At 34.7% G+C, this 18,140-nt stretch overlaps 1 protein-coding gene and 1 pseudogene across 12 annotated transcripts in view; both read right to left on the reverse strand.

Annotated features, from left to right (window-relative positions):
* CSNK1G1 (casein kinase 1 gamma 1) overlaps nt 1–18,140 on the reverse strand; it is a 214,947-nt gene that overhangs the window by 111,396 nt on the left and 85,411 nt on the right. For all 12 annotated transcript variants that reach the window (XM_077128196.1, XM_077128201.1, XM_077128193.1 and 9 more), the window contains one exon: nt 3,696–3,736. In XM_077128196.1, the coding sequence (XP_076984311.1) occupies nt 3,696–3,736 (41 nt within the window). The remainder of the gene's footprint in view (nt 1–3,695; nt 3,737–18,140) is intronic.
* LOC143656246 (small ribosomal subunit protein uS10 pseudogene) lies at nt 10,076–16,541 on the reverse strand (annotated as a pseudogene).

The raw sequence follows: 18,140 nt of genomic DNA on the forward strand, positions 1-18,140 counted from the left end.
CAAGTTTCAAGATTTGGAAGAATTTTATATTGAGTTCATATCTCCACTACTAAAACATAAGCCTATTTCTCTTACATTCTCAGTAATCAGAAAAAACGATTCCTTAATAACCTGTGAATGCTCTAACAGCTTTCTTCAAACAACATAACTATTCAATCATTTCTTAGATTTCCCTCCTTTGGATAAATTTAAACTCATTTAACTTTTCCTCACTGGTCTTATTTTTTAATTCTCTGATCATCTTTGAAGGTTCTTTCTCCTGAAGCAATTGAAGTTTCCTGCATTTCTTGTTTCTTTTTCTTTTTTAAAATATTTTTATTGAGAAATCATCACATTGCTACATTTTTCTTAAGATATAAAATTCATAAATCACAGAATTTAGAAGTTTCCCTGAAGATATCTAGTCTATCCCTCTGCTTCTAGGATGGTTTTATATCTAAGTCAATTCAGGCAGACTGGAATATTTCATATCCCTAAGGAGTTCTGTGAAAGAACTAATGGTTTTCTTTGATTGTAAAATGATTAGAGTTGAATTCCAAGTCTCCCAAGATTCTTGTGGTCAGAAAACATAAGACATTTGTCTCCTTGGATAGGCAGGGATCACTCCTGAGAGACTATATTTGGTTGTAGGTCTTTCAGTATTTCACTGTCAAAGCACTGAGTTATAGAATTTGTCCTTTAGCAAGAAAACTAATACTACCTGAAGAATTATATAAGAATAGTGATGACAAATCAACATGGAACCAAACAGAGGTTGAGCCAAACACCAGAAAGAGGAGTGTTCTTTCTGGATAAACAGTCTTTCAATTTGACAAACCCTGAGTAGCAACAGATTTTAAAACCATGGAACCTTCCTCAAATATAATACTCTCAAATCTCATACTGGAAAATCTTAATAGGAAATACCCAATCTAACCCTGGTAACTAAGTTAGCAGGTTTTTTTTTTTTTAATCAAAAACTCTTTAAAGAATCTAGGCCTGAAAGTGGACCTATATTCAGACATGAGGGCGTTTTTAATCTAATTGAAGGATTAAATACTCTTCAGCCAACCAACCTCTTAAGTCTGTGACCATCTTATTAGTCAATTGAGGCTTTAAAGTGCTTTTCTGGAAGCAGGATGAAAAGAGGGCAATGGAAAAAGCTTAGTGCACAGATTGTGAGAGGTCAGCAAGTTGAGCAGTATGGAGAAAAATTTTATTTTTTAAATGTTAGAAAAACTATGTTGAAAAAGAACCCTAGAAATCTGAGTGATGGGAAAGGAGGGGCCATCACACTGTTTTGTTCATTTTGTACATAAATTTGTAAAAGGATCACTAAAAATCCAAGAATAAGAGTCTGCCGTGAAGATGTAAGCAAAGTAGAACTGAAAAGCAGTAGTAGGATTTTCTTGCATTTCTACATCAGCTGCTACTTACATTTCCATAGAGGGCTGGCCATTTGCCAGAACACAGAATAAACTTCTGAAATCCTTAATCTACAAAAGACAGCTACCTCATAGTAGCGTAAGGCAAAATTTGATGGTAACATGAAAAGAGCTCAATTACTTCCCTTCTATTTCCCTAGGAGAATACAAGCCCAATAGCAAGAGCACTGACCTACAGATAAGATTGCTATCATACAGTTTACCTTTAAGACTTATCTGAAAGAGAAATGGGAATACTGGGACACATCATACCTCTACATGAAGTCTACTTTTAACTTTAATTATTGGCCATACAAAGCCCAATAAAGGTGTCATAAAATGAAAGTGAAATGTAATGGTCAATCATGTCAACAATATGTTATATAATTTATCTATACAGGTCACCTAGTATGACCGTGACGGGAGAAATATGGATAGAAAGAATTGCTCCTAATTAAAAACCTTGAAAGAAGCCTTGATCAATAAAGGGACAATAACAAGTTCACAGTTTTGAGGCTATATATATTTATTTATTTGAGCAGTTGTAGGTTTACAGAAAAGTCACAAAAGTAAGTATGGAGCTCCCATATACCTCCCCGTCACACATATGGTTATCCTATTGTTAACAGTTTGCACAAATGTGGTATCTTTGTTAAAACTGGTGAAACAAGATTATATTATTAATTACAGATCAGTTTACATTAAGGTTCACTCTTTGTGTTCTATGGCCTGTTTTTCTTTAATTTGTGATAATATTTTAGTGTTTTAGGGCCTAATTTTTCCTGTTAGTAGATCCAAATAATCAAAATTATTCAACTAACCAGAGTATTAAAAGAGAAAAAGCAAAAAAAGGCAGCTGTTCTTAAAGAAAACTTTTACAGAATGACCAAATTTCTATAAATAAAATAATTATGCTTAATCCTTTCCTATTCAATCTGAGAAAATCTGCACAGTTACATGTATTATTTTTCTTCCTGCTCCCATTTCTCCAACAAGAGTTCCAAGTCAACAAATGAAAGAAAGTATATTGCTCCCTAGAAGCTACCTGCTCAAAGCCCCACTCCCTGCCTACTCTTAAACCTGTCAATTCTTCACAAGACAACTGTAACCTCTCCATGGACTGCCGAGTTGAATGAAAGGAAGAGACCAACAACTACAGAGCAGGTGTAGTTGTAGTAAATGTAAATCAACAGAAAAGAATAACATTCAAATATCATGAGATACTTCTTTCAAACATTAACTCCTATGGTTTCTAACTAATAATGCCCACGCTACCTGCAAATCCTGGGAGACTTCTAGGGTTTAGAAGATAAACATTTATTCGATTTCATAGAAGGCAGAACTAGAAATGATTTTGCATCAACCTTAAACATGAGATAAAGAAATGTTTCTTCCCCTTTATTAAAAAAATAGGATGCTATTTTCAATGACCACTTCAGGTATTTGAAAGAATAGTACTCATAACCACTGGAAGTCTCTGCTTCTAATGACCACACAATATGTGGTTAACAGCTTTTTTGGGGGTGGGGGGGTGGGAGGAGTGCATGGTCCAGGAATCGAAGGGTGGACAGCTTTTTAAAGCCATGATTAAATCATTAGATTTGGTTCTCTACAACTAAGTATATTAATAAATGCTTTACATTTAAGAAATGGATCAGTGATGCTCCTTTTATCTACCTTATTGACAGATGAGTAAAACATATGGATTAAAAATAAATAAATAATAAGGGGAACAAATGTTAAAATAAAAAATGTTAAAATGTTAAATAATTCTACTCTAGTAGATTGAAATGCTAGTGATCAATGAAAGGGAGAGATAAGGGGTATGGCATTTATGAATTTTTTTGTTTTTTTTAAATTTCTTTTTCTGAATTGATGCAAATGTTCTAAGAAATAATCATGATGATGAATATAAAAAATGCATCAGTGATATTCAAAGGAAAAATGATAAAATTTTCAAATAATTGTATCTTTTAAAACAGCACTATGAATAGGATTACAAAGCATTACTAGTTCTTTCAGCATCTTTTCATTTTTTTCTCTTCTAGCTATTTTTCATCAACTATTTTTTGATTTATCATTGTTAACACTATAGCTAACCATACAGTATATAGCATATAGTGATTCATCACTGTAACACTATACTGGAAGGGAAATAACTATGTGGGATCACATACAAGAAAGAAAACAGCATTAGCATTTCTGTGAATTTTTATAACTATTTCCTGAAAAAAGGCATGTGAGGAGGGAAGGCAACAAAACATAATTACCACAAATATAGATTCTACTCACCAGTTTGATTGCTACATATTCATTGGTGTAGAGATTCTTACCTAGGGGAAAAGCAGAATGTTTATGTTTTAGTGACATTTATTCTGGGAAATGCAAAGGAATATCTTAGCTTACAAGGTCATGAGAAAGGTCAGATTCCCAATGTTGTTCAAATATACGAAACATGATTTATAAGTGAAATGCTAAACAGAGATACTGAGACCAAGAAAGACTAAAACAAAAACAATTTGAAAATTTTAAAGTTTAATGAGACATGAGAATTTTTTTATAAAAGAGAAAACAAGTCTTTCACTCCCCCCTCTTCTTTTCAAACACACACATGCGCACACATGTGCCAAAATTTAAAGATGCAGAGATTTTAATTCTTGGCACCGTAAACACAAACTCTCATTTTTCTAACTCACAGACAAATGAGGATTTTATATTTTTTGTCATGGTATTTAGTGTCAACTTTAGAGGGCATAAAGGGGAGTGTGAAACAAAACCAATTATTGCCCAACCTTGCTTTTGGAATCCTCATGTACTGCCTGTAAATAGAAGATTCTGAAAGATGTTCTATCAGAACTCTAGTCTATTATCTTTAACTTGATACATATAAGAAACAGATCTCTACCTAGACAACACTTTATCATCTCAAAGTTCTTGGAATGACTATTCTCTCACTCAAATTTCTTCCTTCTATAAATCAAATCAATATTCTTATAGACTTCTAGACTAACAATGCAGAGTGATTATAGCAGGCCAAAGATGTGGAGTGATTTAGTGATGAGGATAAGGATGAGAACAAAAACTATCATTTACTGAGTCCATATTAGATGCTGAATATTTAGCTCCCCACCACCTCTCTGTCCCTATTGATCCTTGAAGGCTTAACTGCTTGTTATATATGTTTGCCCTATCTTATCCAGCTAGACTATATATAACTTGAGGGTAATTATTTTATCTAATAGTTCTCTCAAATACCCTATGGTATATAAGACCATGTTCAGCATAAAGCACTCAAAACGCTGACTGAGTAAAAGTTATTAGTATGTATAGTATGGCTACTTTTTAAATAATACACACAAATAAATGTTATACACACACACATACATGGGTGAACATATGTACATGAAAAAGGATATAAAGATAAACATTAAGGTGCTAAAACGACAGTTTTTAGTTTTTCACTTTTACAAAACACACCTTGTTTTTGTAATTAAAAGAACAACTTCATTTTGAGAACAAAAATCTGCTTGCAATACAAGTTTTTATTTTTACCAAGCTCTAAACAACAGATGGCCCCTGTAAACTCTATCACTATATACTACTGCTACCAAGTTGGTAAATACCTTTGTGTCAAAGGCATACACTACTTTAAGATCAGTTTTGTTTGCAAATAACATAATAAAGAGGAGTCACATGTTACCATAAAAACACCTAAGAAACCATTATAAGATGAAAAACTTCTTTTAAAGGAGCAAAGCAGAAAACAGTTACTTTTTCTTCTATATATTAATTGCATTAAGCTTCTAAAAGTTAATTTGCGTGTCTAATGTTCTGATAATGAATAAATAATATTTTTATATTTGATTCCATTGTAAAAATGATAGTAATAACTGTGAGAGAAATATATGAGGTAGTAACATACTAATCTGCCAAATCCTAGGTAGATCAAAACTTCAATTTAGCCCAGAGACTTCTTTCACATCAGTTATAATGCAGCATAAAGATTTGTCAGGAAGGCATTGTAACTGTCACCTAAAACCAATTTTAGCACCGGGCTAAATCCTAAAAACTTAGTATTGCTTATAGGAAAATGGTCAAGTTATAAAAGTTTAAAATTGTAAATGTGGGATGGGCCATGTTGGCTTAGCAGGCAGAGTTCCTGCCTGCCATGACGGAGACCCAGGTTCGTTTCCTGGTGCTTGCCCAGGCAAAAATATACAAAACAAAACAAAAAATTGTAAATGTGTTCAGGGATCTTTCTAAACTGTTGACATTCCTATTCCCTTATTTTAACTATAGAAATTACTGTGGATGGTGGGGTGGGGGACGAAGATGACAAAATTTACCTGTTAAGCATTTAGAGTACAGCATGCTTTCACTGTTTAAAGAATTAACTTAAAATTTGAAAGATATGTGTAAGTAAAGTAACAAATCTTTAATTCAATAAAATACAATACTTAAGGTGAATTGAGGTGGTGATACATGTGTAAAGAGAGTAATAAACCAAGATTTCAGTCAAATCACAGAGAAAAGACTTAAACACAGATAACCTTAAGATAAGACAGATCTTGAATTAAATATTACCATAGAGATAAACAGGTTATAAGAAAAAAGAAAAGAAGACAATTAATTATGAAGGGGGTTAAGAGAACCAGGAGACTCTCAAGAAGTTCTTTCTTTCTTTCTTTTCCCTTTTGGATCTTAAAGAATGGGTAGGAAGAAAGGAAAGGGCATCTGAGGAAGAAAGCAGATGGCACAGGCTGCAAATGGTGGATGATCTGCTATGTCTGGAACATGCATCATGAGGATTAGGAAAGGGTGGAGATGGGTAAGTAGTGGTTAGAGCAGCAAAAGAGACCAATAAACTAAGGGTGAATTTACATTAGGAAAAACCTGAATGCCATCTTAAAATTTAAAATGAAAAGTTTTTGAGTAGGATAGTGACATGATGAGATTTATGATTATGTATAACACCTTATAAGGCAGTAAAAAGATTAACTAGAAAAGAGACAAAAGATAAGGAAACATTTGAATGTTTAATACCCACTATACGCAGATACAAGCATCTAAAATAAATAACACTATTCTCACCATGCAGAGACTGTACTCTAATCCCGCCCATAGGGTCCTGCACGCAGTGGTTCAAAAGTTTGTTAAATAAATCACATAATGTGATGAGTGTTAACAAAAAACAGGAACAAGTAAATAGAGGAGCTTGGAGGAGGAGGGTAGAGAGATGCATCTGAGCACAATGGCACATAAGGTGAGCCTTAAAAGATAAAGGAAAGATTAAAGAGGAATCCTGATAAAAATAGCAATTCAAACAGTGATGTGAAGAAACAAAAGAAAATGCACAGGATTTCATATACTGTAGTTGGACAGGTGTGACTGGAGCACAAGGTATACGGAGAGACATGGTGAGAGGTAAAGCCAGAAAGATCCACTAGGAAGAGAGACTGTGAACAAACCTGAATGCCAGCTTCGTACTCTGGTGTATGTACACATGAGGATATGTGTAAGTGTGCCATGATGTTTGTGCACAAAGCTGTAGAACAAACAAGTCACGCTTTTCCTGGATTTTCATTTTACTTAAAGGTTTGGGAAAATATATATTTTCATATTAAAACAAATTATATTACAGGAGTTGTGCATAGATTTTTTTTTTTACTTTGAAGAAAAAATGTAAGAGTTCAAAGAAATCCCAGGTACTTATAGACCTGTTTCCTCCAAGGGACTCAGCGTAGGGAGGGGGAGGTGCCTGACCATTCAGTGCGTAAGCTTTTTCTTATTTTCCGTGTTCCACTGGGCAGCTCACTTTTCACAGCATCTGGGGTCCTGGAGTTAAGAGCCTCTCTAATTCAGTTTCACCGGATTGTAAACCTCATATCTCCTATGAGGGTGGAAAAGAGTAACCAGGCTATAAACAGTTAGGGAGGGGATCTAGGTCTAGCTACTTCTTGAAGAAATTTTCAACAATACTTCCTGTTTTCAGCCTCATCTGTATACCCCAATTTCCTGAAGTTCCCAGTGTCTCCAATTACTGAACCTATTTGATGTCTTTCATAGTACAAAGTGGCCTGCTCCTGAAGGCTCTCAGCCTTCTCTGAGCTCACTCAATTGTCTGCCTTCCATCTTCCAAAATTTTATTAACACTTATCATAGCTCTGCATTTTTCTCACATTTTTTGGTTCCTTGTGTATTTATACTTGTTTTTAAAAAATCCCTTTCCTAAATAAATTTGTTAAGACTGAGCCAGCACCTAATTCTATAAGCTATCCTATTATAATTAGACATTTATGTGCCTTTTTTTTAAAATCTCCAGTTGGCAGTGAACTTCTTGAGGACAAGCAGAATGCTCAATTTACCTTTACATCCCTTACAACAAGCATAATATCTGACACACAGTAGGTAACAAATGCTCGCTGAAGTGAACCAAATTCACTGGATATGCATAGAAAGTTCTTGTAAGAAAATTCTAGAGCAAAGAAAAACAAAGGCTTGTTTGGACTATAGATAATCCTAAGTGTAAATACTGGCGTTTGGACTTCATTCTTCAGCTTGCTGTGAAACCAACAAAACTCTTGTGCTAAGACAAAAAGCATAATGGTGAAAGTCACGTATTAAAAATATTAATCTGGCTCCAGTGTATAAGAAGAGAGGAGGGAAATGATTAGAAAGAAGATGAATTGGAAGTTTTTATAACAAAATATTTAAAGTATAACATTTCACAGAGTAATTTTGAGAATTATACGAGATGGTATATGTAAAGTACTCTATAAACTAAAAAATGTTAGATAAATCTAATTTTTATTACTTCTATAATTATTATAAGTATGAAGTAATCATTCCTGGAAGAGAAGGACTAAAAAAAGGCAAGGCATTCTGAAGAAAGAACTAAAAACCCTTATATTATATGTAAATGTGAGGGTATAAGGAAAAGGGAAGGTGAAAAAGGAAAAAGGAATGTGAGGGTATAAGGAAAATGAGATGCTCCTAATAAGAGGTGAGAAGCAAGAGAGGATGGAAGCAGTGATCATTCCTCTCTACTATAATACTTTCTCCTAGTTTTCTCTAAACCTAAAGGTGATAGACAAATTATGAATGCCTCCTAGCTTTAATTTTCATATTTGTATAAAATAATATGATTGCATGCATACAAGAAATAAATGAAACAACCTATGTATCACTAAAAATGGTGGCTGATATATAACAAAATGCTAGTTTCCTTGTGTTTGCTTACTTTTTCTGGGAACACCAAAAGAACTGAACATATGCCACCCTTTTGAAAGGCCACCATCCTTATTCCTAAGAAGCACTGCAGGTGACTGGATAATTCTCTTGAGATATGCCCTGCTCAAATGAATTCCTTTGCCAGGGAAAGGCGTTATTAATAACCGAACAGGGCAAAACAAAAGGCAGCCATGTGGAAGTCTAAATAATCACTCAGCCTCTATCCTCAGTGATATACAATACTCAAAACTGTTGCTCTAAAATAATTTAATTGAAATATTAACAGTTAAAATCTTTGCCTCTTCAAAATGAATGACTGCTACAGATTAAAAAAAATCAATAACTGTGAGAAAGGCAGGCAGTTTAATGAAGAGAAAAATACCATTGATGAGATGGCCCAAGCCCAAGCCCTCAAAGCTTTTATTATCTGTAGCACAAAAACCATAATGCCTCCCAATCTCACTTCCTGGCCATGGGCTTTTCTTTAAATTTTTAATGGAAAAGAAACTACACTCCATAGTAGTTTTTGGAGCTTTATATCTAAACTCAGCTCTTTCAAAGCAGCAGTTCTGGATTTGTGGCTGTTCATAAAACCCACTGCATGATGACTTCCTGTTTCAGCTAAGTTACCTACAGAAACAACACTTATGGTAAGCATTATCACACACGGCATTACTTCAAAGAACCTGCAGGTCTAGGTTCTCAGATCCACACTAGTAAAGGAACATATAGCCTCAGGTTCCCAGTTTAGTTAGATCTCCCACCATTGCATTTTCTCATCCTAAAGTGAAAGTAGTACATTTATAAATTATTACCTAGAACTTGTAAAGAAAAATCCAGTCAAATGAACTTGAGGCAATTAGTAGTTAAAACAAGAAACCACTTTCATTTAAGTTGGATTGGTTAACATGTCTACTAGGGCAAAGAGGACAGGCTTGCCTACTGCCTCCACTATCTAGGCAGCATCTCTCCAAGTGGACAATATAGTATGATTAAAGGAAGAAGATAATAAATGGCATCACAACTTTAAAGAAGAAAAGGCAGAGGACTTTTAAATTTTTACTAATTTAATACTACTAGTATATTAATATACTATGTTGGAGCATTTCCCAAATGACTAGCATTTAACACCAAGGATAATCTCTGCTTTTGTCAGGTTTTTGCCAAGGAATTACTTATCAAATATCAGTAAGTGGTTTATTATTAAAAAGTTATTAAAGTTTGTTTAACAATACTGGTGATGATACACAGCATGGTTACTATTAACAAAACAATGTTAAAATGTTTTCTGAGCTGTAAGACATGACCCATTAGTGGGGCATAGGTAAATAAATAAATTAAAATTTATTAAGTAAAAAAATAAATTAAGGTTCTAACACTTTTTCTTTAAAGAAAAACAGAATTTAAAAATTCAGAGTACATCATACTTAGTAAGGGCAAATATTATTTAATAAAATTTTTGTCCCAGATATACACACAAATTTGACCATGGTCAAAAAAGAGTAACAGCCATCATTAAAAACCTTTTGGAAAGCAGTTTCAATTATTTCATCTTGCCATGAAAAGCTTAGATGCATGAAAGGGCTATTATAACTAATCTAAATTACTAAACTATGATATTCTGATCAATGCGTAAGGAAAACAAGGGTGTTTCTAGTAACTGAAGGTCTGAAGTGAAGCTAGGTGGAGGGAGGTAGAAGGTGGTGGGGACCAAAGAAGAGGGAGGAGGTGGAACTCATTTATAAATGGAGTGAAAGCAGCAGAACATGCACCCATTTTCAACATCTCTGCAAAGCAAATGTGTAAAACTTTCTACAAAATAGCAGTGTGGCTAAGACCTGGGATGAATCACTCTAGAAAGCATGGTACACCACAACAGAAAACTGAAACACTTTAATTTTATTATGCAAAATTTCAAACGAATATTATGATTCCCTTATGTAATCAACCCAATTTCAATAAATGAGTTTTTTTGAAGCAAATGCAGATGTTTTATAATTTCACCAGTAAATATTTCACTAGGGATCTCTAAAAGACTTCAGGTACTTTTTTCAGAGCTGATGGATTCCTTGTTATTTGAAGACCTCCGCAACATATGGAAAATTAAGAATAAATGGGAACTCCATGTAAATGGAGAGAGCAACAATACAAGTGAGACATTTCAGCCATCCAGAAAGGGTCCAAATGGCTCTTAGAAAAGTAAAAAGGCTGGAAGTGAAAAAACTTATGAACGGATTTCAAAGTAAACCAAGCAATTCCAGAAGAACTATAACTATAGATCATCAATGACTTGGATTTTATCATCAGGCAAAAATAGCCTAATATATTTTCTGGCCTAGAAGAACAGAGATTTCTATTCTAGATGACAAGGCAAGTTTTAAGAGGAAATATAGATGCTGTTAATGAAGATGTAGCAGCTATAAAATAATACTTATACATAAAATCAGGTACTCAGTTAATGTACCAATTGGAGAAGCCAAAATATACTGAAAACTTTGCTGATGCACCCACATCCCCTCTGTATTTGTCATACCTAATGAAAGTATTTGTCTAAATACGAGCAATGTGGACTTATCCCTCTCTCTCTTTTTTTTTTTTAGTAACTGACACAGTTTATTAAAAATAGCTGAGGTAAGTATCTGTGATGGTGATTTCAGTCTCTACTCCTGGTTCAATACTGACAGAAGTAATCAGTTTAACAATCTCAGAAAGACTGTGCAAATCAACGAGTCGCAGGTGGATTGTCATCTGGAAACAATCCCAAGTTTTCTAGCCTCCACCACAAAGAAAGTTCCTTGTAGTGATTCTTAAGAGTCTTGATAGGCATCTGAACAGGTCCCTTCACCATGAGGTTCTTGCACTCTTATCAAGCCAGTACACACCTCCAGAGACTTCACAGTGCAGCTAGTCAGGGTGATTCTAATGCTGTGAATTGCCACCTCAAGTTCCAGAGACGTCTTTCCAGTGGCTTTAAAAGCCATGGCAGCAGCATGGCTTTCTGACCAATTTGTTTCTTGGCGAAAGCAAACAGCAATGAGTCAGAAGGAGCAGGGAGCCAGAATGCCATCAAAGCACCAATCACGCTTTCCTCAAAAAGTATTAGCTCATATCTTCAAAAACTCTTGCTTTATTGTTATTTATTTGCACAGATTCCTAAAGAATACGGTGAAGAATTTTTCAACTTTGTTTAGAGCCAGTGATTGTGAAGCAGCCCCTTCTGAATAACACTGGAAAGCTGTGCAAGTCTCAGGGGCACATGCAGTCAACATCTAAAAACAAATTTTCATCCTCTTGTACAAATAATGTGCCCTTTTCCAGGTATTTTTTTACATTCACTTTTTGTTTATCAAGGTATAACTTAGATGCAGCAAAGTACATGAACATTAAGTGTTTAGCCTAGTGAATTTTTGCATATTCATATATATACATACATATATACCTAAATACACATACACACACATATATATGTTACTATCCAGAAGGAGAACATTTCAAACCCAGCAGGCTTTGTTGTGCCTCTATAATCCCCACCTACCACCACTAAAAGTAATCTTTTTGACTGCCCTTGTAAGAGGTTAGTTTTGCCTGTTTTTTTGATCATTATGTGGATGGAATTTTATAATAACTACTCATTTGTGTCTGGCTTCTTTTGCTCAACATTATGTCTGTGGGATTCATTCATTTTGTTACAAGTATTAGGAGTTCAAGCTTTTACGTAACTATGTGGTATTCCATTGCACGAACATACCACAATTTACGTATCCATTTTACTGCTGATAGACATTTGGGTTGTTTTCAGTTTTGGGCTATTAGGAATAATGCTGCTATGAACATTCTTGAACATATATCTTTGTACACACATATATGCATTTTTTGGGTTACATACCCAGAGTGGAAGTTCTGGGTAACAGTATTCATATGTTAAGCTTTAGGAGATTCTGTCAAACAACTTTCCACAGTAATTTCAAGAATTTATCCTCTCATGAGTAATTTATGAAGATCCAATTGCTTCTATTCCTCATCAATACATGGTGATAACTGTAAATACTTTTTAATTCAGCCATTCTTAAAATGTTTGGCAAAATTCTCCATCTGATCCTGGGATCTTCTTTACTAGGAGATTTTGAGCTCTTTACTAGCTATTAGTTTGTTGAGAGCAACTATTTCTTTTTGCGTTAGTTGTTCCAGTACCATTTGTTGAATAGACTAATCTTCAACCATTAAATGATCTTGACATCCTTGACAAACAGCAGTTGCTATATATCTGGACATTCAATTCTATCCCACTGACCTTTATATGTCTAACCTAATGCCAGTACCACACAGTCCTGATTAGTGTTTCCTTGTTATAAGTTTTGATGTCAGGAAGTGTGTATGCTTCCTATGCTGCTATTCTTAACTTTTTTTTTGTATGCTGTATGGCAGTCACATTTCATTCTTTTTCCATGTGAGTAAACATTGCAGCACCACTTATTGAACTTCAGTTTGTTTTGGTTTTCCATTTGTTTGTCTGCTTGTTGGTTTATTTGGGAAGTACATGAGCTGGGAATTGAACCCCGGTCTCCTGCATGGCAGGCGAGAATTCTACCGCTGAACTACCTGCGCACCCCCCCGTTGCTATTCTTTTTTCTATACTCTTTTGGCTAATCTGAGTTTCTCGCAATTCTGTATGATTTTTAGGATCAGCTTGTCATTTCTACAAAGAAATTTCAGGAATTCTTTTAGGGATTGTGAGGAATCTGTACTAACATCTTTCGGGTGTACTGATATCCTAACAATATTAAGTCATCCTATCCATGAACATGAGATGACTTTCCTGCATTTAAGTCTTCTTTAATTTCATTCAACAATGTTTTACAGTTTTCAGAATATACATTCTGTACTTCTTCTGTTAAATTTCAAAGTATTTTACTATTTTGATGGTACTGTAAATGGAACTATTTTCTTAATTTCCATTTGTATATTAAGCAAATATAGTTTTACAAAATACTGATTCAGATCTAAAGTTAGAAATGAGATCTCGTCTCTCATGCTCCATTCTCAGAAGCATATTTTTTCAATTAGAGCATCTATCTCCTAAATGTCAACTAGAGAACTATTTTAATAAGTGAATTTTCCAGATAAGTGCTATTCCTTTAATAAAAGTTAGAAAATAAAAATCATTTCTTTTTGCACTAGTGTCATGAAAACCGTTGCTAAATCTTAAGTCAAAATATAAAAGGAAAAGATTCATATTGACATTTTCATCATTGAACATCAGATTTGGCCAAGTCTACTCATACAGCCCCTGATTTACATATATGGTGGAACAGACTAAATTTTGAAAAGGTGGTTGCTGAGATGGGAAAGCTCTCCTTCCTGTTTGCCTGGAAGCAGTTTTGAATAAACTGAAAGCTGAATGCAATTTGTGGTATCACCACTGATATCTCCCTTTAGAAATTTGAGACCATAAAGTATTGAGACCATCACTGATGCCCCAGGACACAGAGAATTTAACAACAACATGATTATTAGAACATCTGGGGCTGCTTCTGCTGTCCTGATTATTGCACTGGTTTTGGTTATTCTGAGGCTGATATCTTCAAGAATGGTCAGACCAATAGGTGTGGCCTTCTGGCATATACACTTGATGTGAAACAACTAACTGTAGGTGTTAAAATGCATTTCACTGAGCCACCATACAGGCAGAAGATGATGAAATCATTAAGGATGTCAGTGCCTACACTAAGAAAATTTGCTATAACCCTGACATCGTAGCATTTGTGCCAATTCCTGGTTGGAATGGTGACAACATGCTGGAGCTAAGTTCTAATATGTCTTGGTTCAAGGAATGGAAATGCACCTCTAAGAATGGCAATCCCAGTGGAACACACTACTTGAAACTCTGGATTGTATCATCCCATCTATTCTTCCATTTGCCCCTCCAGGATGTCTAGAATATTGGTAGTATTGATACTATCCCTGAGGGCAGAGTAGAGATTAGTGTTTCCAAATTGGTGGTCATGTTTGATTCTGTCAACATTACAACAAAGTAAAGTTTGGTGAAATGTACCATGAAGCTTTGAGTAAAGTGCTTCCTGGGGATAATGCATGCTTAAATGTCAAGAATGTGCCTGTAAGAGATGTTCATTGTTGTATTGTGCTGGTGACAGAAAAAATGACCCACCAATGGAAGCAGTTGGCTTCACTGCTCAGTTGATTATCCTGAACCATCAAGGCCAAATCACTGCTGGCTTGTCACACAGCTTACATTGCCTGCAAATATGCTGAGCTGAAGGAGAAGACTGACAGCCTTTCTGGTAAGAAAGTGGAAGATGGCCTCAAATTTTTGAAATATGATGATGCTGCCCTAACTGATACGGCTCTTGTGAATTGCAAGCTTCTCTAACTATCCTTCTCTGGGACATTTTGCTGCTCGTGATATGCAACTGAGAGTTGCTGTGGCATCAAGGCACTGGTCAAGAAAGCTGCTGGAGGTGGCAAGGTCATTAAGTCTGCCTAGAAAGCTACGAAGGCTAAATGAATATTATTCATAACATCTGCCACCCCATAGGTAGTGGAAGAATGGTCTCAGAAATGTTTGTCTTAATTGAGCAATTAAGGTTAACAGGAAACGACTAGTTAATAAATACAACACAGTAAAATCATCAAAGGAAGGGAAAATTTGTGGACCATTTATTTATTTTGTGTAGTAGCGTATTTTTAGAATACTTTTTAAATGGAAAGAAGTTGATAAAAATCCATCACATTTTGAGACCCACTAAAATAAAGTTTAATGAGGAAAAAAAAGGTAAAATCATTTAAGATGGTAATGTTTCTAAAAGTCCAGGTTTTCTAAGGAAAATATAGTGTCTCTAATTTTTTTCTTGGTGAATATGACCAAAATGAATAATAATTATACTATACCAACACAATGTTGCTTTCAGCGGCTAATAAAGCTGTTTTGCCCAGATGCTCCGGTATATGTAGTGTGTCTCTTCTTTCGCCATCAGCCTGTCCACAATCGCTTCTTGATACCTATAATGCCCTGTCCCTTTTGTATGTCTATAAGCATGTTTGAAATATGTATAAAGTAAGAATGTACAGGCTTCTCAGAAGCTTTTTATTTTTGTTCTTGTTTTGGTTTGTTTCTTGGTCCTTAGTTTTATTCCAGAAAGCTGGGATTTGTTAAGAGAAATAATATATGAAAACATACTATAGCATGGCAAAAAATTTCAGCAAGTATGACTTAAAATTCCAATTTATATTAACTTATACTCTTTGTAAGTTTTTTGTGAAAGAAAACACTTTCTTGACTATTTCTTTTTTTTTTTTTGTATGCTGTATGGCAGGATCATATTTCATTATTTTTCCATGTGAGCATCCCATTATTGCAGCACCATTTGTGGAATTTTTTGTTTTGCTTGTTTGGGAAGTACATGGACCGTGAACTGAACCTGGGTCTCTCACATGGCAGGCAAGAATTCTCCTACTAAACTTTCCTTGCATCCCCTTGACTATTTCTTTTTAACTTTTTTTTTTTTTGCAGTAACTGATACAGAGCACAAAATTTCCCATTTTAACCACATTCAAGCGTACAATTCAATATTAGTTATTGAATCAATAACTATCAAATTAGTTATATTCATAGTGTTGTGCTACCATTACCAATGTCTATTATTCTACCTATCATATCTCTTCAAACAGATACCACTCACACATTAAGCAATACTTCCATTCCCCCACCACACTCTGCATTTAGTAGCCTATAAACTATCATCTATCTCTACGTGGTTTGGTTGTTCTAGGTATTTCATATAATCAAGATCATACAATTGTCTTTCTGTACCTGGCTGATTCTGATTATTCTTAAAAGTGAATATTTCACAGTAGAATAAAACAAAGAAAAATAATTATATTGGTGTATAAATTTCCTATCCAAGATATATATAAAATAAAAATCAATCCTCATGAAAATGTGTAAAAGTTTTATTTATTTGTAATAACTAACTAACTAACTAGAAGTAACCAGAAGCCCAATTATTAATAACATTTGTGGTAATCAACCTGAAGAAACAGAATGTGGCCCTTAAAATTAGAATCATGAAAATCCCCTAGCAATTTTTGGAAGCTGTGCCGGTTTGAAAGCATGTATATACCCTAGGAAGCCATGTTTAATCCTAATCAATCTTGTGGGAGCAATGGTTCTTTTCTCATCCATATTAGGTTATCTCCACAGAGATGTGACTCAAATCAATGGTTGGTATTAAGCTGGATTAGATGGAGGCAGCTCTCCAATCGTTCTATGTGGGTCCTGATTAGTTTACTGGAATCTTATAAAAGAGGAGACATTTTGGAAAGAGCACCTTTTGAGAATGAGTAGAGAGCCACTGAACTATGACAGAATGACGAGGGAGTCAGAGAGTCCACCAGCCAGTGACCTTTGGAGATGAAGGAGGAAAATGCCTCCCGAGCAGCTTCATGAAGCAAGAGGCCTGGAGAGAAAGCTAGCAGATGCTGCCATGTGCACCATCTGCCCTTCCAGCTGAGAGAGAAACGAACGTCATCAGCCTTCTTGAACCAAGGTAACTTTCCCAGTATGCTTTAGATTGGACATTTCTATAGACTTGTTTCAATTTGGACAATTTCACAGCCTTAGAATTTTAAACTAGTAACTTGTTAAATTTCCCCTTTAAAAAGCCATTCCATTTCTGGTATATTGCATTCAGGCAGCTAGCAAACTAGAACAGATACTAAATCCTCATCTTGTCTCAAATAAAACTCAGTTGTCTTTTTTCAAATTAATTGTTGTTAATCTACCTGTCAACCCTGAAAATTTAGTTTTCGGAGCTGTCTGCAGGGCTTTTTTGCTCAATTCACTGATTATTTAAGATAATGCTGAATCTTGATTCTGTTAACCAATGTATTAGTTGCCCCACCCCAAGCACAGTGTTATGTGTAAATTTCATCAGTTTCCTTCAAAGATCTCCATCCAATTCATTGCTGAATAGGATGAATTAAAAATACAATGCTCTAATGCTCAGCATAATGATGACAATAATCCATTAATTTATACTACCCACAAAAGTGGATAAAAGAACTACAAATCTAGTTAATTATCTTATCAGCCAGTTTACAGTTCTATATGTTACCAAAATCTCAAAAAAGTTTGTCAAATAAAAGGCTTGCTGAAATAAAAATATGTAATATATAAAAACATCTTGTTTAACATGGCAGACAAAATGTATGCATTTAGTTGTATTCCCTTCCAAAGCCCCGCCGAAATGACAAAGAGAAAAGGACAGGAAGGAGCAGATGAAAGATGACAATATTTTGGAAAATCAAAAGTGAATAGACAAATGATAACTGACCAAGCAGACCTGAGAAAAGTTGACATACGCCACACAAAAAAAGGAAATCTAAATACTTGATTATCTGATGGTATTGACAGAAATTTTACAATTGAGGTGAAGAATTAATATATGGTATGTAGATAACTAAGAATGTTTTTCAAAACCAAGCATCATT

The sequence above is a fragment of the Tamandua tetradactyla genome, chromosome 14, assembly GCF_023851605.1.
Source record: "Tamandua tetradactyla isolate mTamTet1 chromosome 14, mTamTet1.pri, whole genome shotgun sequence".
NCBI lineage: Eukaryota > Metazoa > Chordata > Mammalia > Pilosa > Myrmecophagidae > Tamandua > Tamandua tetradactyla.